The sequence below is a fragment of the Somniosus microcephalus genome, chromosome 5 (assembly GCF_052327205.1).
Source record: "Somniosus microcephalus isolate GS21.2 chromosome 5, FLI_Smic_1.0, whole genome shotgun sequence".
NCBI classification, from domain to species: Eukaryota; Metazoa; Chordata; class Chondrichthyes; order Squaliformes; family Somniosidae; genus Somniosus; species Somniosus microcephalus.
In genome coordinates this window covers 26,572,248-26,597,582 of record NC_140991.1, presented here as the reverse complement: position 1 = coordinate 26,597,582, position 25,335 = coordinate 26,572,248, and the positions used below count along the sequence as shown (strand labels likewise).

Genomic DNA, 25,335 nt, shown 5'->3' with positions numbered 1-25,335 from the left:
CGGAGGTGTGCATCACATAATATCATAACATTCAATGAATGACACCCCTTCCTGTTTATGAATGTCACAGGTGCATCCTTGGGTGCCTTCAATGCAATATGGGTTCCATCGACGGCCCCAATCACTTTGGGGAATCCAGCAATGCGATGAAATGCTAAGGCCATCTCCTTTTGATGTCGAGTGGACAAGTCATAATTAATGAAATCTGAAATCCTACGGCAAATGGCTTCTGTGACCTGGTGAATGCAGACCCTCGCAGCATTCTTGGAGATGTTGCTTATGTCACCGGTGCCTGCTTGAAATGATCCACTTGCAAAGAAGTTCAATGCTGTGGTTACCTTCATGTTCACTGACAAGGCAGTGCGGGTCTTCGAGCGTGGCTCCAGGTCCGCCTTCAACATGTCACATAGTCGGCCAATTGCCTCTTTACTGAAGCGCAGCCTCCTGATACACAACTCCTCGGACAGCATTTCAAATGATCGCCTCTCCCTGTAAACTCTGTGGGGTGGGTAGTTGTTCCTTCTGATCAAGAGACGGTTATGGCTCCTCAATCTTCTACGTTGCTCCCTGGCGTTCCGATTTCTTTGAAGCAAAACCACACAGAGCATCACGGCAACATTTCTATAAGAGGGCATGTTTCTCGCTCACAGGACTCCTCACTACACAGACGTACCTGTTCGGAGTAAATGGAAATAGTTGTTACAGTTATTTTAATAAACTTAGTGCCTATAACATCAACTCGGCCTATGCCAGGAAGCATGCTTTAACGGCTTGCAAACACATCCTTCCTGCCTGATGAATATCACAGGCCGAGATCCTTTTCTAATAAATTACATTTGCAGAAAGTCATCATTACATAAATACATTCATCCACGTACTGAAAGGAATACATACATAAATGCACATCCTTCAAGGAATATATACAGACATACATACAATCATACATACATACTTACTAAATATTACTGATGACAAGTTCATTTTGTAAGCATTTTATTCTTTTTAAAACAGTCATTTTCACATTTAATAAAAACAAATTCAATGAGGCCTTGCCCACAGCCACAATTGCTCCTTCTACCTACAGTACTGAAAAACCGTTTTAAACAAAAAAAAATTTAAAACTTACCTCAGCCTTTCTTAAAATAACTTTCCTCCCTTTCCCAAACAGAAATAGTGACTTTCAGAAGCTCCACGATGAAAGACTTCTTCCTCCGCAGCTTCTCGACAGCTTTACTCCTGCTTTTTTGATGTGTAAGTTGTCAGGACTTAGCCTCACTGAATCCATGAATGAAATCGACGAATTTCACTGCGCACGCGCTGCCTGTGCAGTCGCACGCGCTGTGCCTCTTAACCCCTTGGGTCAGGGGAGAGGAAATGCCGGTTTTCCCCGCATGCGCTGTGCATGCTGAAAACCAGCAATTCCTCCGGCCACACGCGTGAGTACCCCGTCCGTACTCACGCGCTCAGTGAGGAATTACTGGGCCAAAGTCTTTATTGCTCCAGGTTTATGAGCCCGCCTCTCTCAACAACAGCAAACTTGTATTTATATAGACTCTTTAACGTAGTAAAACGTCCCAAGGCGCTTCGCAGGAGTGTTATCTGACACAAATCGACACCGAACCAAAGAAGGAGATATTAGGACAAGTGACCAAAAGCCTGGTCAAAGAGGTAGGTTTTAAGGAGCCTCTTAAAGGAGGGAATTCCAGAGCTTAGGGCCTAGACAGCTGAAGGCACGGACGCCAGTAATAGAGTGAATGAAGTCGGGGATGCGCAACAGGGCAGAATTGGAGGAGCGCAGACATCTCGGGGGGGGGGGAGGGGGGCTGTAGGGCTGGAGGAGGTTACAGAGCTAGGGAGGGGCGAGGCCACGGAGGGATTTGAACACAAGGAGGAGAATTTTTAATTCGAGGCGTTGTTGGACTGGGAGCCAATGTCAGTCAGCGAGCACAGGGGTGAATGGGACTTGGTGCGAGATAGGATGCGGGCAGGAAAGTTTGGAATAAGCTGAAGCTTATAGAGTGTGGCGGTAACAAAAGCATGGATGAGGGTTATAAATACTCCGTTATAAATACTTTAGATCACAGAGAAGTTCCTCCCAATGGATTATGAACCAGGTGCGGTTACCCGAGATTCCCAGTGTGCTTGGAAACTCATCCTTCTGGGCCCCCTGCTGCACCACTGGCAGGTTGTGGTATTGTGTATTATATTGCTGATCCAGCCCCACTTCTGAGCAGATTGCTGCTAGTTTAAACGCCGTCAGTGCTTTTGTGCATTACTGAGACAGGATGTTTACGTCTACAGGAATCTGTCTACCCCCACTTTGATACGGGATTGAACAAATAGCCGAGCGATCGCTCCACGCATTGTCATCTGGCCAGGGGAATGCCCACCCCATTGCTGACTTGCCCAGTAAAGCTTCACTCTCTGCAGGAACTTAACTTGTAAAGAAAGACTTGCATTTATAGAACACTTTTCATGTCCTCGGGATGGGCCAAGGTGTTTCACAGCCAGTGAAGTACTTTTGCAGTGTAGTCACTGTTGTTATGTAAGGCTGCAGCGGGCCAGCTAGTTTGAGCACAGCAAGGTCCCACAAACCTTGATGATTAATCAGATAATCTGATGTTGGTGCTGGTTGAGGAATAAATGTTGGCCAGAACACCGGTAGGTCGTCCCTGTTCTTCTATGAGTAGGTCGTGGGACCTTTTACGCCCACCTGACCAGACATGTCTTATCCAAAAGATGTATTTTAATCATGAAATCACAGTCTGTGGCCTGTGGGGGCAAAACTAGGTGCCATAAATATAAGATAGTCACTAATAAATCCAATAGGGAATTCAGGAGAAACTTCTTTACCCAGAGAATGGTTAGAATGTGGAACATGTTACCAAAAGGAGTTGTTGAGGTGAAGAGCATAGATGCATTTAAGGGAAAGCTAGATAAACACATGAGGGAGAAAGGAATACAGGAAACTCTCGATTTACCGGCACCCAAACAACCGGAAATCTCGGTTAACCGGCAAAATTCAGGAGTAGGTTCTGCTAAGTTTTTCTTCATATTAGTGGCCGTGTCTTGATTCTTGGCTGTGTAATCGGGGGTTCCTGTACTTGTTGCTAAGCAACAGGGACGCTTGGTCTGTGGCCGGGCTTCTTGCACCTGTTGCTAAGCAACAGGGAAGCCTGGATTTGTTGCTGTGTACGGAGCTCTCGTACCTTTTAACTATAACTCTCTGTAATCCGGACTTTTTGATAAACCGGCACCACGCCAGTCCCGTCGGTGCTGGATAAAAAAGAGTTTCCTGTAGAAGGATATGTTGATGGGGTTAGATGAAGAGGGGGTGGGAGGAGGTTTGTGTGGAGCATTAGCACCGGCACTGATCTGTTGGGCCGAATGGCCTGTTTCTGTGCTGTAAATACTATGTAATTCTACGTACATGTGACTCCAATTTCACACTATGTGGTTTTCCACTGAAGTGATGTCCAATAACTACCCAATGGTTCAAGAAGGATATTTCGCGATTCACAACGAACACAGCTAATCATCTGCCCAGAGGTGGATGTTTCATTTCATTCAAAACATTCCCTCACCTTTGACCCTCAAAAAGACCCGGTCATGACTGTCATGTGCACCTGACCAAATGACCCAAGACGAGTGACTAAAATGATTGAACACGATTGACCAAATCAGTAATTCAGGCCTCCTCCCATATCCTACCATTCCCAATACGATAGCAAAATACTGCAGATGCTGGAAATCTGAAATAACAACAGAAAACGCTGGAAAAACTCAGCAGGCCAGGCAGCATCCGTGGAGTGAGAAACAGAGTCAATGTTTCAGGTCTGGGACCCTTCATCAGTTCTGATGAAGGGTTCCAGACCTGACACGTTAACTCTGTTTCTCTCTCCACGGATGCTGCCTGGCCTGCTGAGTATTTCCAGCATTTTCTGTTGTTATTTCCCATCATTCCCAAGTTGGTCATTCGAACCGTACCAGTTGTTTATCTGGTAGAACGATAAAACAAATAACCTTCCAGTTAGAAATGTGAATGATGGCCATCAGCCAAGGTCATGTGCATAACTTCGGATGCTAAAATAACACAATGGAAAATAAAACACTGACCCGCACTCCACTCACAAGGCATAAAACCTGCCTGCTTCGTGAAGCATTTCACATTTTATTTATTTTTTTGTTGCAAGTGATAGCTTTACAGAGCTATATTTAATTAAAAAATAAGAAAATACGTCATGCCCTGAACCTACATCTCCACAGGAACTCTGGGCAAATAACTCCTGATGGGTAAAAGTTTAAAGTAATAGGTTTCAAACCAATATTAAATTTAAAGTCAATTCGGAGAATATAAGGTGCCAAATGCTTTATTTTTTTATTTTTCCCTCGTTCACCTTGGATGCAAAGGGCCATGTATCGACTGAGAGTGAGGGCCACGAAGGGAGGGAAGCCTGTGCTACTCTGAGAAGGCGTCGATAGCCAAGTGAGACCAGCTAGGACGGTTCTCTCGCTTTCTGATTTTCTGTCCTCTATCAGGGGAGAGGCTCTAGCTCAGTACTGCCTCGTTACAGGGAGGCTGAGAAATGAGCAGTCAAAGAGGACTAGTTGTCCCCCTCCACTCTGCGGTCAGTTTTCCCAGAGAAGTCCCAAAAAATAAGATGAGCCGCATTTGGTGAGGTCCTTTTCTGTCATTGCGAAATGAGTTCTGTGGAGATATAACTTTTTTAATTTTATTACCACACATTACGAGATACGAGACTCCCAAACCAAGCGTTCTACTCGGAGCTCTGACACGGCAAGAGAGCCCTAGGTGGGCAGAGGAAACGCTTCAAGGACACCCTCAAAGCCTCCTTGAAAAAGTGCAACATCCCCACCGACACCTGGGAATCCCTGGCCCAAGACTGCACAAAGAGGAGAAGCATCCGGGAAGGCGCCGAACACCTCGAGTCTCTTCGCCAGGAGCAAGCGGAAGCCAAGCGCAAACAGCAGAAGGAGCCAACATCAACCCAAGCACCCCACCCACCCGCCCCTTCAACCACCGTCTGCCCCACCTGTGACAGAGACTGTAGGTCCCGCATTGGACTCATCAGTCACCTGAGAACTCATTTTTAATGTGGAAGCAAGTCATCCTCGGTTCCAAGGGACTGCCTAAGAAGGAGAAGAAGATTCCCACACATTCTGATCCTACTTTCACCCGGTTTTCCCGCACCGTCTACCATTGATTCCAAAATGGCATCACACCACGATTATAACATCAGCAACACTGACTTAATTGGGTTCAATTATCCTCAGAGGATGACCATCGGTCCCTTTCAGCCAAGCAGCCTGCACTGTTCAATTGAGACGTGCGATTGAAGCGAGTGTCCTTTTGTGTAAATTAAGCCCCACCAGTGATGTGCCTCAATGAATCCGAGACTCAATGTTAACAGAACAAAGCAAGGCTTTTATTAACTCAGATAGTAATACACATTGGAGAAGTGTCTCTCATCCAGAGATCTGCTGTACTGTCTGAGAGACACGCTGGGGCTTGCTTAAGTAGGGGCCAGGTATGGGCGGAGCCCTACACACAATACAATCCAGGTAAGGAAATGAAACTGAAACTAAACTAAACACAGAGAATACAGTGCCTGATGAATGGCATATTTCATCACATTCACCCCTTCTACAGATTTAGTCTGTTCGGGGGTTTGATAGTCCTCTGTGACCGACGTGGCTGTTGTGGTGCCGCGGGTGTCGGCTGGGTGTCCCCGGTGGCCTCCTGGGTCTCTGCCGGGGGTGCCGCCAGGGTTGTTGAAGGGGTAGTTGGTGGGGGCACCGTTGGTCGATGTTCTTCCGGGGGTGATGAAAGGATAGTGGGTGGGTAAGAATTGCTGTGATCGTTGTTGCTGTTGTGGTCGTGGTTGTTGTCGTTACCGGCTGGGGCGACGTCTTTTATGGACACGGTGTCCTCCCTTCCGTCGGCGTGCCGGACATACGCGTATTGGGGGTTGGCGTGGAGTAGGTGCACTGACTCCACGAGAGGGTCCGTCTTGTGGCCCCTCACATGCCTTTGTACAAATACCGGACCTGGGGCAGAGAGCCATGACGGCATGGATACGCCTGAGGTGGATTTCCGGGGAAAGACAAACATTCGTTCATGAGGCGTGGCATCAGTGGCAGTACACAATAGCGACCATATCGAATGGAGCACATCTGGGAGGACTTCCTGCCAGTGGGAGATAGGGAGGCCCTTGGTCCTTAGAGCTAGGGTGACTGCTTTCCATACTGTCCCGTTCTCTCGCTCCACCTGGCCGTTACCCTGGGGGTTGTAGCTGGTGGTACGGCTCGTGGCGATCCCCCTGGACAGCATGTACTGGCGTAACTCTTCACTCATGAAGGACGCCCCCCTATCTGTATGGATGTAGCTCGGCATACCGAACAGGCAGAACAGGCTGTTGAGGCATTTAATGACCGTGGCGCTGGTCATGTCTGGGCAGGGGAAGGCGAATGGGAAACGGGAGTATTCGTCCACAATGTTCAGGAAGTAAACATTGCGGTCGACTGACGGGAGGGGGCCCTTGAAATCTAAGCTGAGCCGTTCAAAGGGCCGTGTAGCTTTGATTAAGTGGGCTCTATCTGGGCGGTAGAACCGAGGTTTGCACTCAGCGCAAGTGCGGCAGTTCCTGGTCAGAGACCGAACTTCCTCAATCGAGTAGGGTAAGTTGCGGGACTTTATGAAGTGGAACAGCCGTGTGACCCCTGGGTGGCAGAGGTAGTTGTGGAGGGTCTGTAGCCGATCCCCGGTGGCGCTGGCACACATCCCACGTGAGAGGGCGTCGGGGGATTCGTTAAGGGCCCCTGGCCGGTAAATGATGTCATACTCGAAGGTGGCGAGCTCGATCCGCCACCTAAGAATCTTATCATTTTTAATCTTCCCCCTCTGTTTATTATTGAACATAAACGCTACCGACCGCTGGTCGGTAAGTAGGGTGAAGCGTTTGCCGGCTAGGTAGTGGCACCAGTGGCGCACTGCCTCCACGATGGCTTGGGCCTCCTTTTCCACGGAGGAGTGTCTGATCTCGGGCCCTTGGAGGGTCCTCGAGAAGAAAGCTACGGGCCGCCCCGCCTGGTTGAGGGTGGCCGCCAAGGCAAAGTCAGACACATCACTTTCCACTTGAAAGGGAGTGTTCTCGTCCACTGCCTGTAGCGTGGCCCGCTCAATATCCCGCTTAATGCTTTTGAAGGCGGCGTGGGCCTCAGCAGAGAGTGGAAAAGAGGATGCTTTCAAGAGGGGGCGGGCTTTGTCGGAGTAATTGGGGACCCATTGGGCATAATAAGAAAATAACCCCAGGCACCTTTTCAGGGCTTTGGGAGTGTTGGGCAGGGGGAGCTCCCGTAGGGGGCGCAATCGGTCGGGGTCTGGTCCGATTTCCCCATTCTCCACCACGCTGCCTAGTATGCAGAGGCGCGTGGTGTTGAAAACGCACTTGTCCTCGTTGTAAGTGAGGTTGAGTTTTTGTGCGGTTTTCAGGAACCTCTCGAGGTTCGAGTCGTGATCCTGCTGGTTGTGACCGCAGATGGTGACGTTGTCGAGGTAGGGGAAGGTTGCCTGCAAGTGGTGGTCATCGACCATGCGGTCCATCTCCCTCTGGAAGACCGAGACCCCATTCGTCACCCCAAAGGGGACTCTGAGGAATTGGTAGAGGCGTCCGTTCGCCTCGAAGGCGGTGTACGGGCGGTCCTCTGGTCTGATAGGGAGCTGGTGGTACGCTGACTTGAGGTCAATGGTGGAGAACACCCGGTATTGGGCGATTTGGTTCACCATCTCGGATATGCGGGGTAGCGGGTAGGTGTCTAGCTGGGTGTATAGATTAACCGTCTGGCTATAATCTATCACCATCCGCTTCTTCTCGCTACCCCCTCACCACCACCACTTGGGCGCGCCACGGGCTGTTGCTGCATTCGATAGTGCGCTCCTTCAGGAGCCTGTCTACCTCGGTCGCGATAAACCGCCTGTCCTCCCAGCTGCACCTCCTGCTTTTGGTCGCTATTGGCCGGCAGTTGGGAGTAAGGTTCGCGAATAGCGAAGGCGGCTTTACCTTCAGGGTAGCCAGACCGCACACTGTGAGGGGCGGCTGGGACCCACCGTAATTGAGCGTGATGCTTTGGTGGTGGCACTGGAAATCCAGGCCCAAGATCACGCTCGCACATAGACTCTTCATGATTAGTAATTTAAAATTATCGTATACAGTTCCGTTAACGGACAATTGTACCGCGCAGTAACCCATAATGGTCGATGTCTGGGTTTTATCAGCCATAGAGATGGTGCCCCGAGCAGGGACCACCGTTAGAGAGAGTTGTTGTGCTAGTTCAGGGTGGATAAAACTCTCCGTGCTTCCACTGTCAATTAAACATTTAACCCCGCACCCGTTTACCTCGATGTCCACCATTGATTTGGATAGCGGATGCGGTCTGGTCTGGTCCGCTGTGACCGATGCCACTGTAGGGCCCTGATTGAGACAAGATGGCGTCCACGCTGTCTGCTCACAAGATGGCGGACCCCACGAGGTCGGGCAAGATGGCGTCCAAGATGGCCGCTCCCACGGCGCACACGCGGCGGTGGCGGGTTTTCCAGCGGGGTTCCCTCTGCACACCTTCCCGAAGTGCCCCTTCTTACCGCACTTAAAGCAGGTGGTGCCTTTCGCCGGGCACAGGTTTCTGATGTGCTCCGGCTGCCCGCAGAAGTAGCAGTTGGGGCCCCGATGCGTCGCGGCTGTCGTAGGGCTTCTGGGGGGAGAGCAGGTCCAATCCCGTTTTTTCCAGTAGTCTCTGCCGGATGTAAGTGGAGCTGAGGCCTGCGATAAAGGCATCACGAACAAGCTTGTCAGTGTACACTGCGGCTTTTACATCTTGACACTTGCAGTCTTTGCCAAGCGTTTTCAGGGTGACTAGGAACTCATCCAGCGATTCCCCAGGTCACTGTGTGCGAGTAGCGAGCAGATGCCTAGCGTACACTTCGTTCGTAGGCTGCTGGTAATGCGCCTTTAGGATGTCGCAGGCGGCCGGGTATGTGTCGGCGTCTTGGATGAGGGGGTAAACCCGGTGGCTTACCCAATTCTGCAGGATTCCGAGTTTCATACTTTCAGCGTCCGTAGCGCCTGTGATGGCTGCGGAATTGTCCAGGAAGAATTCCATACACTTAAACCAGTGTCCGAATCGTGCTGATGCGTCCAAAGCATGCGGGTCCAAATCCAAACGTTCGGGTTTCAAGAGTTGGTCCATTGTGTTGAAAATTGAGTTAATAAAATTGATGTGCCTCAATGAATCCGAGACTCAATGTTAACGGAACAAAGCAAGGCTTTTATTAACTCAGAAAGTAATACACATTGGAGAAGTGTCTCTCATCCAGAGATCTGCTGTACTGTCTGAGAGACACGCTGGGGCTTGCTTAAGTAGGGGCCAGGTATGGGCGGAGCCCTACACACAATACAGTCCAGGTAAGGAAATGAAACTGAAACTAAACTAAACACAGAGAATACAGTGCCTGATGAATGGCATATTTCATCACAACCAGCACATGGGAGATGAGCAAGCCTACCCTTTAATAAAGATCACAGTACTCCGAGGTCGTGTGACCCGTGTAGTAATGCTGTATGTCGTCAATGCTTCAGCTGGTTGTCACATTGAACCAGGAGCCAGGGAGTCCATTAAAGCACCAGGTTAGAGCCCAGCAGCAAACGCATTAGCTGGCTCAAAGTTCCCCTTATTGCAGCGAGCAACGCGCCAATGGGAGTTGTTACGGAAACGGAATGCTTCTTTGATTGACAGTGAAGCTCTTTGTTCTTCAAGCCCGTATTCTAAGCTGAAGGGACGCTCTGCCAGTTGGTTTGAAATAAAACAGCAATGAGGAATGGCAAATAAACACTCCCATCCATTCCTCTATACATCTGAATGTCAGGATGACCCCAAATGAATATCTAAATCAACCACTTTTAATTTGTAATGCAAAAGTGTCCAAATCAGATATAATTCAACAGGGGTTTAGTGAAATTTCTGACATCATTACAACACCATCTATAGGTTATGAAAAAAAACTATTGTGTGGTGCACAGTTCCTGTCTGCAAACCTTACTTCCTGTTCACGCTTTTGAGTCACGCTTTTCATGTCAACATTTAACATTTAAAGTAAAAAAATCCCATAGGAACATTTCAATGTTTAGAATCCTGTATCAATGTGGCAACACGTTGCTATCATTATTTGTTGATCACCCAATCGAATAATTCAAAAGGTTTCTCAAAATTATATTTCATTTGCCATTTTTTTTCAGTAATGGATATTTCTAAACACCCAAATTAAAGGTTTAAAAAAAAATAAAGCATCACATATTACACAATAATGTGGTTAAATTTATCCATTTTTGTTTTCATTAAAGTTTTTACTTGAAGGCCTCTGCCTCTCTCAAAAGCTTGAGTTTGGAATATTTTTGCCCAAAGCAGTGACGATGTTAACTGGAAGTGTTTCTGCAGTCTGAACATGTGCAGTGAACACAATTCCCCAAGGTGCATCAGTATACAGAACTCTCTCATTAACAAAATCGCTCTCCATTTCCGCTGGGTGGAATGCCTCAAAATCACCCCAGAATGTCTTTCCTCATCCTAATTTGAATTCTTTAAATTAAACAAATGAATTGAATTTTGAAAGCAAATGAAGACTTTATCAGCTCTATTTCATTGATAGTTCAAAAAATTCTAATCACCGACACCTGTGAGACACGAAGAGGGGACAGAGGGAGTGAGAGGGGTAAATGCAGATAGAGAGGGAAGGCCAAAGAGACAGATACATAGGCCTCATTTTTACAGGGGGATGGGATGGGTGCGTGCAAGCCAGGCAGCAGACAACGAACCTGGCAAGGTTGGGGACATGGAGGCCCTGCCATTCTTAATGGCAAGGCCTCGTTTGAATAAGTATTTGCAGAGTCCGAATGAAACTGGACGGACAACCCGGCATCAACCTCGGCACCGGCTATGGACACGGCAACGGCACACACAGCCCAGTCGACCCTGCAAAGTCCTCCTCACCAACATCTGGGGACTTGTGCCAAAATTGGGAGAGCTGTCCCACAGACTAGTCATACTCACAGAATCATACCTTTCAGCCAATGTCCGAAACTCCTCCATCACCATCCCTGGGTATGTCCTGTCCCACCGGCAGGACAGACCCACCAGGGGTGGTGGCACAGTGGTATACAGTCGGGAAGGAGTGGCCCTGGAAGCCCTCAACATTGACTCCGGACCCCATGAAGTCTCATGGTTTCAGGTCAAGCATGGGCAAGGAAACCTCCAGCTGATTACCACCTACCGCCCTCCCTCAGCTGATGAATCAGTACTCCTCCATGTTGAACACCACTTGGAAGAAGCTCTGAGAGTAGCAAGGGCACAGAATGCACTCTGGGTGGGGGACTTCAATGTCCATCACCAAGAGTGGCTCGGTAGCACCACTACTGACTGAGCTCGCCGAGTCCTGAAGGACATAGCTGCCAGTCTGGGCTTACGACAGGTGGTGAGAGAACCAACACGAGGGAAAAACCTACAAGACCTCGTCCTCACCAATCTACCTGTCGCAGATGCATCTGTCCATGACAGTATTGGTAGCAGTGACCACCATACAGTCATTGTGGAGACGAAGTCCCGTCTTCACACTGAGGACACCCTCCATCGTGTTGTGTGGCACTACCACCGTGCTAAATGGTATAGATTCAGAACAGATCTAGCAGCTCAAGACTGGGCATCCATGAGGCACTGTGGGCCAGCAGCAGCAGCAGAATTGTATTCCACCACAATCTGTAACCTCATGGTCTGGCATACCCGTCACTCTACCATTACCATCAAGCCAGGGGACCAACCCTGGTTCAATAAGGAGTGTAGAAGAGCATGCCAGGAGCAGCACCAGGTGTACCTAAAAATGAGGTGCCAACCTGGGGAAGCTGCAACACAGGACTACATGCATGCTAAAAAGCAGAAGCAGCATACTATAGACAGGGCTAAGTGATCCCACAATCAACGGATTAGATCAAAGCTCTGCAGTCCTGCCACATCCAGTCGTGAATGGTGGTGGACCATTAAACAACTAACGGGAGGAGGAGACTCCATGAATATTCCCATCCTCAATAATGGTGGAGCCCAGCACGTGAGTGCAAAAGACAAGGCTGAAGTGTTTGCAACCATCTTCAGCCAGAAGTGCCGAGTGGATGATCCATATCAGCCTCCTCCCGAGGTCCACACCATCACAGAAGCCAGTCTTCAGCCAATTTGATTCACTCCACGTGATACCAAGAAATGGCTGAGCACACTGGATACAGCAAAGGCTATGGGCCCCAACAACATCCCGGCTATCGTGCTGAAGACTTGTGCTCCAGAACAAGCCGTGCCTCTAGCCAAGCTGTTCCGATACAGCTACAACACTGGCATCTATCCGACAATGTGGAAAACTGCCCAGGTATGTCCTGTCCACAAAAAGCAGGACAAATTCAATCCAGCCAATTACCACCCCATCAGTCTACTCTCAATCATCAGCAAAGTGATGGAAGGTGTTGTCGAAAGTGCTATCAAGCGGCACTTACTCACCAATAACCTGCTCACGGATGCCCAATTTGTGTTCTGCCAAGACCACTTGGCTCCCGACCTCATTGCAGCCTTGGTCCAAACATGGACAAAGGAGCTGAATTCCAGAGGTGAGGTGAGAGTGACTGCCCTTGACATCAAGGCAGCATTTGACCGAGTGTGGCATCAAGGAGCCCTAGTAAAACTGAAGTCAATGGGAATCGGGGGAAAAGGCTCCACTGGCTGGAGTTATACCTAGCACAAAGGAAGATGGTTGTGGTGGTTGAAGGTCAATCATCACAGCCCCAGGACATCGTTGTAGGAGTTCCTCAGGGCAATGTCCTAGGCCCAACCATCTTCAGCTGCTTCATCAATGACCTTCCCTCCAACATAAGGTCAGAAATGGGGATGTTCGCTGATGACTGCACAGTGTTCAGCGCCATTCACTACTCCTCAGATAATCAAGCAGTCTATGCCCGCATGCAACAAGACCTGGACGACGTTCAGGCTTGGGCTAAGTGGCAGGTAACATTCACGCCACAGAAGTGCCAGGCAATGACTATTTCCAACAATCGAGAGTCTAACCACCTCCCCATGATATTCAATGGTATTACTATCGCCGAATCCCCCACCATCAACATCCTGGGGGTCACCATTGACCAGAAACTTAACTGGACCAGCCACATAAATACTGTGGCAACAAGAGCAGGTCAGAGGCTAGGTGATCTGCGGTGAGTGTCTCACCTCCTGATTCCCCAAAGCCTTTCTACCATCTACAAGGCACAAGTAAGGAGTGTGATGGAATACTCTCTACTTGCCTAGATGAGTGCAGGTCCAACAACACTCAAGAAGCTCGACACCATCCAGGACAAAGCAGCCCACTTGATTGGCACCACATCCACCACCTTAAACATTCACTCCCTCCACCACCGACGTACCGTGGCTGCATTGTGTACCATCTACAAGATGCACTGCAGCAACTCACCAAGGCTTCTTCGGCAGCACCTCCCAAACCCACAACCTCTTCCACCTAGAAGGACAAGGGCAGCAGGCGCATGGGAACACCACCACCTCCAAGTTCCGCTCCAAGTCACACACCATCCTGACTTAGAAGTATATCGCCGATCCTTCATCGTTGCTGGGTCAAAATCCTGGAACTCTCTCCCTAACAGCACTGTGGGAGTACCTTCACCACATGGACTGCAGCGGTTCAAGAAGGCGGCTCACCACCACCTTCTCAAGGGCAACTAGGGATGGGCAATAAATGCTGGCCTAGCCAACGATGCCCACATCCCATAAACGAATTTTTAAAAAGTCCCGCCCGACACCCAGCCAAATTGACTACCTGACCGACGGGTGGGATTGGGAATTTGGCAGCAGTAGGCTGCAGCCGGGGATCTGTGGTAACGGTCCCCGGCAGTCAGTGGGTGACGTGTTTGCAGTGCAATTGTGTTGGAATCGGGGAGAACTGTCATTGAATCTGAAGTTGGCCACCGCCTGCTTTTGGCAGGAGCCTCATCCAGGGCCCGAATCGCTGCCATTAATATTATGGTGGCATTGGAACGCAACGTCTTGGAGATGGGATCTAGGTTATTAAAATGTTAATACCTCCACTGCCCCCTTTCAATCCTGTTGGGGGACGGGAGGGATAAGATCGAGGCTACAGATACACTTCCACTAAACACCAAATTTAATGAATGCAGAGATCTGTTAGGAAGGTACAAACCATTGCTGTCAAATCTGTGACAACCTCCCACACACCCAATGTTGATAGATCTGGGGTACCCTCCCCCCACCCTGTGCCACCTGATCTGGGGTACCCTCACCCCACCCAGTGTCACCTGATCTGGGGTACCCTCGCCCCACCCAGTGTCACCTGATCTGGGGTACCCTCCCCCCACCCAGTGTCACCTGATCTGGGGTACCCTCACCCAACCCAGTGCCACCTGATCTGGGGTACCCTCCCCCCACCCAGTGTCACCTGATCTGGGGTACCCTCACCCCACCCAGTGTCACCTGATCTGGGGTACCCCCCCCACCCTGTGTCACCTGATCTGGGGTACCCCCCCCACCCTGTGTCACCTGATCTGGGGTACCCTCCCCCCACCCAGTGTCACCTGATCTGGGGTACCCTCACCCCACTCTGTGCCACCTGATCTGGGGTACCCTCCTCCCACCCTGTATCACCTGATCTGGGGTACCCTCGCCCCACCCAGTGTCACCTGATTTGGGGTACCCTCCCCCCACCCAGTGTCACCTGATCTGGGGTACCCTCACCCCACTCTGTGCCACCTGATCTGGGGTACCCTCCTCCCACCCAGTGTCACCTGATCTGGGGTACCCTCGCCCCACCCAGTGTCACCTGATCTGGGGTACCCTCCCCCCACCCAGTGCCACCTGATCTGGGGTACCCTCCCCCCACCCTGTGCCACCTGATCTGGGGTACCCTCACCCCTCTCAGTGCCACCTGATCTGGGGCACCCTCCCCCCACCCAGTGCCACCTGATCTGGGGTACCCTCTCCCCACCCTGTGCCACCTGATCTGGGGTACCCTCACCCCTCTCAGTGCCACCTGATCTGGGGTACCCTCACCCCACCCAGTGTCACCTGATCTGGGGTACCCTCCCCCCACCCTGTGCCACCTGATCTGGGGTACCCTCACCCCTCTCAGTGCCACCTGATCTGGGGTACCCTCACCCCACCCAGTGTCACCTGATCTGGGGTACCCTCCCCCCACCCTGTGTCATCTGATCTGGGGTACCCTCCCCCCACCCTGTGTCACCTGATCTGGGGTACTCTCACCCCACCCTGTGCCAGCTGATCTGCGGAACCCTCTCCCCACCCTGTCTCACCAGGTCTGGGGTACCCTCTCCCCACCCTGTGTCACCTGATCTGGGGTACCCTCCCCCCACCCTGTGTCATCTGATCTGCGGAACCCTCTCCCCACCCTGTGCCACCTGATCTGGGGTACCCTCCCCCACCCAGTGCTGTCAGGTCTGTGTCCCCCCACCCCCTCCCATACTACTACAAAGCATTACAAAGTATTTACAATACAGAAAGAGGGCATTCGGCCCAACAGGTCCATGCCAGTGTTTAGGCTCCACACAAACCCTATCAGCGTATTCTTCTATGCCTTCCTCCCTCATGTGTTTATCCAGCTTCCCCTTAAATACATCTATACTATTCGCCTCAACCACTCCCTGTGGCAGCGAGTTCCACATTCTAACCGCTCTCTGGGTAAAGAAGTTTCTCCTGAATTCCCTATTGGATTTATTAGTGACTATCTTATATTTATGGCCCATAGTTCTGGTCTCGCCCGCAAGTGGAAACATCTTCTCTATGTCTACCCTAGAATTATAGAATCATAGAATGGTTACAGCATGGAAGGAGGCCATTCGGTCCATCGAGCCCGTGTCGAATCTCAGCTAGTCCCACTCCCCCGCCCTTTCCCCGTAGCCCTGCAAATTTTTTTCCTTCAGATACTTATCCAATTCCCTTTTGAAAGCCGTGATTGAATCTTCCCCCACCATCCTTTCAGGCAGTGCATTCCAGATCTTAACCACTCGCTGAGTAAAAAAGTTTTTTCTTACGTCGCCTTTGGTTCTTCTGCCAATCACCTTAAATCTGTGTCCTCTGGTTCGTGACCCTTCCGCCAATGGGAACAGTTTCTCTCTATCTACTCTGTCCAGACCCCTCATGATTTTGAACACCTCCATCAAATCTCCTCTCAATCTTCTCTGCTCCAAGGAGAACAACCCCAGCTTCTCCAGTCTATCAACGTAACTGAAGTCCCTCATTCCTGGAATCATTCTCGTTAATTTTTTCTGCACCCTCTCTAAGGCCTTCACATCCTTCCTAAAGTGCGGTGCCCAGAATTGGACACAATACTCCAGTTGGGGCCGAACCAGTGTTGAATAAAGGTTCATCATAACTTCCTTGCTCTTGTACTCTATGCCTCTATTTATGAAGCCCAGGATCCCGTAAGCTTTTTTAACTGCTTTCTCAACCTGCCCTGCCACCTTCAACGATTTGTGCACACATACCCCCAGGTCTCTCTGTTAGTGCACCCCCTTTAGGATTGTACCATTTAGCTTATATTTCGTCTCCCCATTCTTTCTACCAAAATGTATCACTTCACACTTTCTGTGTTAAATTTCATCTGCCCCGAACAAACCCTTTCATAATCTTGAAGACCTTTATCAGGTCACCCCTCAGTTTTCTCTTTTCTAGAGAATCTGTTCAATCTTTCCTGATAGGTATAACCCCTCAGTGCTGGTATCATTTTAGTAAAATTTTTTGCACCTTCCCCAGTGCCTCTATATCCTTTTTATATTATGGAGACCAGAACTATTCACAGTACTCCAAGTGTGGTCTAACCAAGGCCCGATACGGGTTTAACACTGCTGACATCTAACACATCTATACTGCTGACAGATACCAGGAATTTACCAATGTACCAAACTACAGATTCCACATTCTAGTTCTGCCAATCCGTAGGTTCCCCTCCATAGTTCTACCAGTCAGAAATAATCACTCCAATGCTGCTAAACCCTAAAAGACTTACGGCCTGGATAAGCAAGTCAAGGCCAACAAGTAACTTGGGGACCACGTCACCAACCTAAAACACCTAGGCCTAGAAATTCGGTGGCGCCCCAAACGGGGCGCCAAGCTCGCCTGGGCGCCGGAATTACCGCTGCGATTGCAGCCGTTGCGCCCGCCAGAAATTCAGTTTGAGCGCCCCAAAAGGGACGCGGGGTGCTGCTCGAGGCGCCCCGTGTCCCTCTTGGGGCGCTCAAACTGAATATCGCAGCGCAACGTGCCGCAGTGCCACACGCTGTGGCACGGCGCGCTGCGGTACTGCAGGCCTTCATCCCCTTCTTAAGGGGGAGGGGCCTGCACCAGCGCAATGACCGATCGTGAGTGCCGGCAAAAGAGCCCGGCACCGAGGAGAAGTGCCGGGCTCTCGGGACACAGCCGGCACTGCCCGGGGGGGGGGGGGGATCAGGAGGCCGGGGACGGAGGTGCTGGCAGGCGGCCACTGAAAAAAATGTCCGACCCGCACCTCCACCTTAATTTGCGCCACTACCGCCACAAGTAGGCCCCGTGAACCGGGCGCGATTTGCGACCGGCGTTACAGAGGCGGGCGCGACCAAATATCACGATCGGGGCGGTAGCGGGGCGCTGCGTACACCGATGACGTCATCGGTGGCGGCGCAGTGCTACAGGCTAATGCCGCCATTAGCGCCCCGCTAAATATCGCGGGAGGCGTGGCCAGTGGCGCTAAAGCCACTGAGTGCCCTCTTTAGGCGCTAACTGGTGGCATAGCCCACCGAATTTCTAGGCCCTAGGAGCTCCTGAGAATGGCATGGGAGAGTGCCTGTTTTAGAGGCTCTCGCGAGAGGTTGCTACGCAATCATTCATAGCTGTTTGGCAGTACTGTCAAACACTAGGACCCCCCACCCCCCACTCCAGTTCTGCCAAACCCAGGGTCATCCCAATACTGCTAAGACCGAGGACCATGCTCCAACACTATTACAGTCTAGATCCATGTTAAATGCTACCAAAGTGCAGGGTTGACCCCCGCCCAGTACAATCAAAGCCTACTCCCTCTATCAAATCTAGCTAACTACAAGGGCCTGGACTTTTCTCTGTCATAGTAGGAGCTCAGGTGGAAGGCCTGCACCACCTGCCCCAACCCTGCCATTATCCTGGGCCGTTGCTGATTACTGAGGCAGGGTGGACTTCCGGTGGGATTCCCTTGACCGAGGGGGAGCCCGTTGCTGCTGCTGAGGACAACACGGGGGCGACGCAGCAGGGCACCCACTGCCCCACCACAAGAAGTGGGAGACGCAGGAGAGCCCTGAAAACTAAATCCCATTTTGCTCTGAGGGCCTCGGACTGGACTGAGGCCTTCAAAGGCGAATGTTTGAGGCCATAATGGTGGGAGAGGAGGCTAATACTAGGCTCTCTCCTTCCAAGCAATGAACAGAAGAACATAAGAAATAGGAGGAGTCGGCCATTCGGCCCTTCGAGCCTGCTCCGTCATTCAATAAGATCATGGCTGATCATCAACCTCAACTCCACTTTCCTGCACGATCCCCATATCCCTTGATTCCCTTAATATTCAAAAATCTATCGATCTCTGTCTTGAATATACTCAACGGCTGAGTTTTCACAGAAGTAGGGGGATAACCACCCACTGCCCCAGGGATTACCACTGACCCACTCCTGGTGGCCCCTGGGGTTGGCGGTGTCGGCGACAGGGAAATCAGGCAGTTTGCGGGCGGGCAGAGAAGGGAGCGAAAAATAGATGCGAGGTGGGGAAAGCAGAGGAACACCTCACTGTCTGATTTTCCCACGTTTTTCCTCCAATCAGGGATGGGATAGTGGAAAATCCAGACCCAGGTGTCTTAACTCCCAGCAGATACATCTTACTGTGTATTCTGAGCTTTAAAATCACTGATGGATAAAAATTAGATACATAGTTAAAGGAATATACCTGTCATTGACAGTCACTACAGAATAATACTCATGGAATTCAATCCCAAAGTAACAGAAAAAGTCTCAGAATCCCATCTAATAAGAATGGAATTTGACTTATTCAGTCACTATAAATCAGTGGCCCTGATGTTATCCCTTAAATGGCAATAACACCCGTGTTGTTATCAAACAGCGAAACCCTATGACTTAACATGAGCGTCCCCACGAGATAGAATAGAATCATAGGATCATAGAAATTTACAGCACGGCCCATCGTGTCCGTGCCGGCCGACAAAGAGCTATCCAGCCTAATCCCACTTTCCAGCTCTTGGTCCGTAGTCCTGCAGGTTACAGCACTTCAAGTGCACATCCAAGTACTTTTTAAATGTGATGAGGGTCTCTGCCTCTGCCACCCTTTCAGGCAGTGAGTTCCAAACCCCCACCACCCTCTGGGTGAAGAAATTTCCCCTCAAATCCCCTCTAAACCTCCGACCAATTACTTTAAATCTATGCCCCCCTGGTTGTTGACTCCTCTGCTAAGGGAAATAGGTCCTTCCTATCCACTATATCTAGGCCCCTCATAATTTTATACACCTCAATAAGGTCTTCCCTCAGCCTCCTCTGTTCCAAGGAAAACAAACCCAGCCTATCCAATCATTCCTCGGAGCTAAAATTCCCCAGCCCAGGCAACATCCTCGTAAATCTGCCAGGATTCATAAAGGTGAGAAGAATTTGAAACAACAGCTAGAACCTGATGCCACATTGAGTGCGCTCCACAATCACAAGGCCCGACTAGAGGGGGCGCGCTTACATAGCAGAGTAGACTTCTGTTTTCCTCTCTCTTCCTCCCCTCTCCTGAAGACGCTGACTCACCCTAGATATGGTCCCGCAGGTGCTGGCCACCCTTCCACCCAAGTTGCCGTCCTTCAGGTCTTGAGCCTTGGCGGAGAGTGTCGACAGGCAGGCCATTTGACCGTGGGGAGGGGGTTGTCACTGCCTGGCCTCACCCAAGATTCACATTTTCCCGGAGGGTTCACTGGATGGCTGGGGGAAACGTAGGAACAGGAGGAGGTCATGCAGCCCCTCGAGCCTGTCATTCAACTAGATCATGGCTGATCTGTATCTTAACTCCACCTACCCGCCTTGATTCCGTAACCCTTAGTAACAAAAATCTATCAATCTCAGTTTTGAAATTTTCAATTGACCCCCCAGCCTCAACAACTTTTAGGGGCAAGAATTCCAGATTTCTGCTACCTTTGTGTGAAGAAGTGCTTCCTGACATCACCCTTGAACGGCCTAGCTCTAATTTTAAGGTTATGCCCCCTTGTTCGTGACACCCCAACCAGAGGAAATAGTTTCCCTCTAACTTCCCGATCAACTCCTTTAATCATCTTAAACACCTCAATTAGATGACCCCTTAATCTTCTATATTCTAGGGAACACAAGGTTAGTCTATGCAACCTGTCTTTAGAATTTAACCTTTTTAGCCCCGGGGTATCATTCTGGTGAATCTGCACTGCACCCCCTCCAAGGCCAATATATCCTTGGAAACGTTGGTTAACCTTTCTCCTCCCTCACTCAAGGACCCTGAGGCCAATTGTGGTACTGCAGCCCCACTGGGATACACTAATTCAGCACCGAGTAGGGGTTAAACCTGGGTCCTTTGAGGTCAGTACAGCTTAGTTCTACACTGGGCTGTCACTTTACCCAATGGGCCACTCCAGAGCTTATTGATTGTGCTTTTTTTTTTAAGCTGAATGCATAAATGGAAACTCTTCTAAATACCACAGTTAAATTAAGATAAGATGGAGGTGAAATTAAACATGGGCACTAACGCAAAATGGGCGGTATCGCATTGGCTACCCGTTCGGTGTCAGCCGTGGCTCAGTGGGTAGCACTCTTGCCTCTAAGTCGGAAGGTTGTGGGTTCAAGGCCCGCTCCAGATGACTGCGGCACATAATCCAGGCTGACACTTCAGTGCAGTACTGAAGGAGTGCTGCACTGTTGATAGCTGCATTGGTCATTATCACATTGCATGGGAGCTTGCTGTGCACACAATGGCTGCTGCATTTCCTACATTACAACAGTGACTATACTTCAAAATAGTACTGTAAAGCGCTTTGGGACATCCTGAGGTCGTGAAAGGTGCGATGTAAATGCAAGTTTTTTCTTTATAAGCGCCACCTGATATTTAGTTCCATTGACTTCAACAGAACTGAATATCGGGCGGGGCGTATAACAGGCAGCTGATGCGATACCGTCCGTTTTGTCCAAGATGAATTTCTAGTTTTCACGAAGCCGCTTCTGTAGAAAGCCGCTCCCCAGTGATGCCCTTGAGCAAGGTATAGCACATCTGAAGAGTTCACTCAACAGTCATAGAGAATAAGGATTAAGGTTCAGTCGAGCGTTTAAACATAGCACTTTTAATAGAAGAACAAACATTTTCTCAAACTCTAAATTTGGTTTCCAGAAACACAAAGAGAAATAAAAATAAAATCACAGGGGTGGGGAGGAGGGAGAGAATTGGGAAACTGGGATCAAGGACTAACATCTACTTCTGAATGAATGAGTTTTACGTTTGACTGACATTACTTATTAATCTCGAATGGCTCATCTTTTCTCCTTGTAAATCCAACCAGCAGGAGAGGCGGGCCTGAGGTGCAGTCCTTGTGGGTCCCACTCCATCCTTCTCCCGCAATCTTCTTGCGGTCCTCCATTCAGCACCTTCTTAAAGGGCCCAGCTAAGATCAGGTAGTCAACTTCACCGGGATCGTAAGGGGAAAAGGCCCAGCCAAGGTCAACTTCACCGGGAATCATAAGGGGATGTTCCCGAGACAACGCAAAACCACCCTCAGAAACAGTTTTTTCTAATAGTAAAGAAACATGGGGTGGGGGGTCATTTTAACCAAACCCGCTCACCGGATAACTGACGGGATCGGATCAACCGCCCGTTTTACACCCTAGCCCGATTGCTCAGTCGGCAGTGGTCTCGCCTCTGAGTCAGAAGGTTGTGGGTTCAAGTCCCACTCCAGCAGACCTGTGCACGTAATCCAGGCTGACACTTCCAGTGCAGTGCTGAAGGAGTGCTGCACTGTTGGAGGTGCCGTCTTTCGAATGAGACGTTAAACCGAGGCCCCGTCTGCTCTCTCAGGTGGACGTAAAAGATCCCATGGCACTATTTCAAAGAAGAGCAGGGGGAGTTCTCTGGAGTCCTGGCCAATATTTATCCCTCAATCAGCATCGCTAAAATCAGATTATCAGATTGCAGTTTGCGGGAGCTTGCTGTGCGCAAATTGGCTATCGCGTTTCCTACATTACAACAGTGACCACGCTTCAAAAGTACTTCATTGGCTGTAAAGTGCTTTGGGACATTCTGAGGTCATGAAAGGCGCTATATAAATGCAATTTCTTTCTTCTTTTATTGACTTCGATCAATGGCCAATCTGATCCCGTTATGCGGGTTAGTTACAAAAGACCCCGCCCCACCCCCCACCGCATGGTGATCAGTGGAGCACAGCATGAAAGCAAGAAGCTACCATTTCCTGCAGAAACCTGCCGAACAGGAAGCAATGGTCTGGGGCCACTAAGAAAAAAAGTTTTCTAAAGGAATGGGTTCGATCCCGCCCTAGGTAAAGCACCAAAGAAGACACTATTTAAAAAAAAAATTAAAGCAGCACTCTTTCATTAGTTGGTGTTTGCTGAAAGAAGCAGTCCTATCTTAATTTAAATAATGCATAATAAATAAAACAGAAAATAAGTGAGACATTTGACAGGATCTCCACGTTGGTGAAATGGAACAAAGAAGTTGAGGCCAAGTCCTTCCCTCTGACCTCCTTTATCCAGTCATTGCTACGGAGCAGTATCGCATAAAACTCTTGAAGGCAGCAGGTGAATAAGTCTGCAATTCCCAGCAAATCGTTTGCTTACAATACACAGAGGAAATAAAAACATTCTTATGGAATAACTTAAAACACGGTTGCATAAAATCTGTGCAATCTCAGCAATACAAGTCAAATATTTTCCAAATGTCTTTTTGGTTTATTTTACTTTTTTAAACGTAGCAGTGGGTGGGAGGGAGACCAATCCCGATCCCACCCAACCTTGTAATTTTCTCTCCTGTATCATTCCCGCCACCAGCATCCCCGCACCCCCTCCTCACTCTAAACAGCCACCTTTGCTTGGGAGGGTGGTGACGAGGCCCGTGCCACTGATATGTCTCTCCCCCATCCTCGGACACCGTCCTCGGTTGGTGCTGCTCGCCTAGCAGCGGTGGGGGGGGGGGGTGCACTTGAGCGCTCGGCCCACCAATGTTAATGCTCGACAACCTTCAACGTTCATGATTCCTTGACAGGTACAGCAACGGGCCACTGCTGTGAATTATTTTGTTCATTTGAACCAAGACGTAGTGCGGTACGTTGACGGAGCCATACAGTCGAGTTTCTTTGACGTGATTATGGTCTGACCCGGCCAATGGTTGCCTGAGGTGTAAAAGGGTGGGGCAGGAGCTCACAAGTCTGGTGCAAAAACAGACAATTATATGCTTGTGTAGAAAAATATCAAATATAATAATAAATTTATGAAAGACCCATAACATATGCAATATGTGTTACATTTGCTACAGAAGTTGTGATAATTGTTAATGCAAGGTCATACATAACCAGCAGGAGACACACCATTATAATAATATTTCAAATAAATGCATACAGTCACTCACTATCGCTTGTGATTAGTGATCGCGTCATATTTTTTTTTCTGATTTCCCAGCCTAGTATATTATCAGTATCCTCAATATTACTGCCACAGCCCTGTGCGGTCCCTCCAGCTCTCTGGTAATGTAAAGCTTGAAGCAAAGCTGTCAGAACCAAGGTCAAAGGTCAATCACATCCTATGGTCTGAACTTCTGTTGAAGAAGTGAAGCAAAAAAAAGCCTCATTTTTTTTCTTAACTTCCGCGACTAATGGTACAACAGGATTGATTCCACTTTATATTTCTTTTTCCGTGTAAACAAGACATTTTAAAGCTTTTTTTTACACTATGGACTCTCTATCTTTGTCAGGACCCTTGGAGTCTATTTGCCTGTCAGGTTCTGGGTCAGTGACTTTCACTTCAATGCTTTCACTAACAGCCCTGGTGACGCTATTATAAGATGGCGGAGATGACGAGGAGGACATTGTATCTGATCTCTCTAATTCGGGACCGTAATGTTCTTTGATCATTGCTGCGATTAACCCTTCTTTCTCTGGGGCCTCTTCTACAATAATGTTTACGTCACCAGTTCTGTGGCGATACAAGAAAGAGGCCTGCTTCATGGAGCGACGCAGCAAGTGCCTCCTGTATGCTTGCTGAATAATTATGGCAGATACCTCTTCCTGTTTCCTCCGAAGAGTAGTTGTGATAGGTTCGTAGGAGATTTTAGAGGGATTGGCTGCCATGAATTTCTCCTCCATTTGCAGCTTAAGAGCGTCCATTTCCCCCGATTCCCCCAGCACCCGCTTGGTGAAAGCGAAGAGAATGTCTAAACAGTGAATCCTGTCCCCGCTCACCATGGGCAGGTCCATCGCAATGAGTTTGATTTTATTTGGCTTTGCCACGCGGAGGGGCTCCTTCAGGGCGTCTGCGAAGTTTGGGAGCGCCGAATACTCAATGAACTGCGTAGCCTCAGAGTCAAACTTCTCCCACACTTCGTAGAACATCTCAAAGTCATCCTCGCTGAGGGGCTCGGAGCTTTCCTCTGTGGCCACGCTGAAGTTCTCCAGGATAATGGCTATGTACATGTTTACAACAATCAGAAATGAGATAATGATATAACTGACGAAGAACACAATCCCGACGGATTGGTTTCCACAGTCTCCTTTTACATTAGTGCCTTGGTTTTCTTTTTGGGGATCGCAGTCTGGACTGTTACTGTTGAGAATGGGACTCAGGAGACCGTCCCATCCCGCCGACGTGGTGATCTGGAAGAGGCAGATCATGCTGTTTCCAAACGTCTCGAAGTTGAACATGTCATCGATGCCGTCCTCCTGCTTCACATAGGCAAAGTTTGCCATTCCAAAAATGGCGTAGATAAACATGACCAGGAACAACAGGAGGCCAATGTTGAACAAGGCAGGAAGCGACATCATTAAGGCAAAGAGCAATGTCCTTATTCCTTTTGCCCCTCGTATAAGACGGAGGACCCGCCCGATACGAGCCAGGCGAATGACTCTGAAGAGCGTAGGTGATACAAAGTGTTTTTCAATGAGATCCGACAGCACAATACCTGGAGAGAATAAA

At 49.4% G+C, this 25,335-nt stretch overlaps 1 protein-coding gene across 2 annotated transcripts in view; it reads right to left on the bottom strand.

Moving 5' to 3' along the window:
* Nucleotides 1-21,465: 21,465 nt before the first annotated feature.
* scn5lab (sodium channel, voltage gated, type V-like, alpha b) overlaps nt 21,466-25,335 on the bottom strand; it is a 524,522-nt gene continuing 520,652 nt past the window's right edge. For both annotated transcript variants that reach the window (XM_085987471.1, XM_085987470.1), the window contains one exon: nt 21,466-25,321. In XM_085987471.1, the coding sequence (XP_085843597.1) occupies nt 24,090-25,321 (1,232 nt within the window). In that variant the 3' untranslated portion in view covers nt 21,466-24,089. The remainder of the gene's footprint in view (nt 25,322-25,335) is intronic.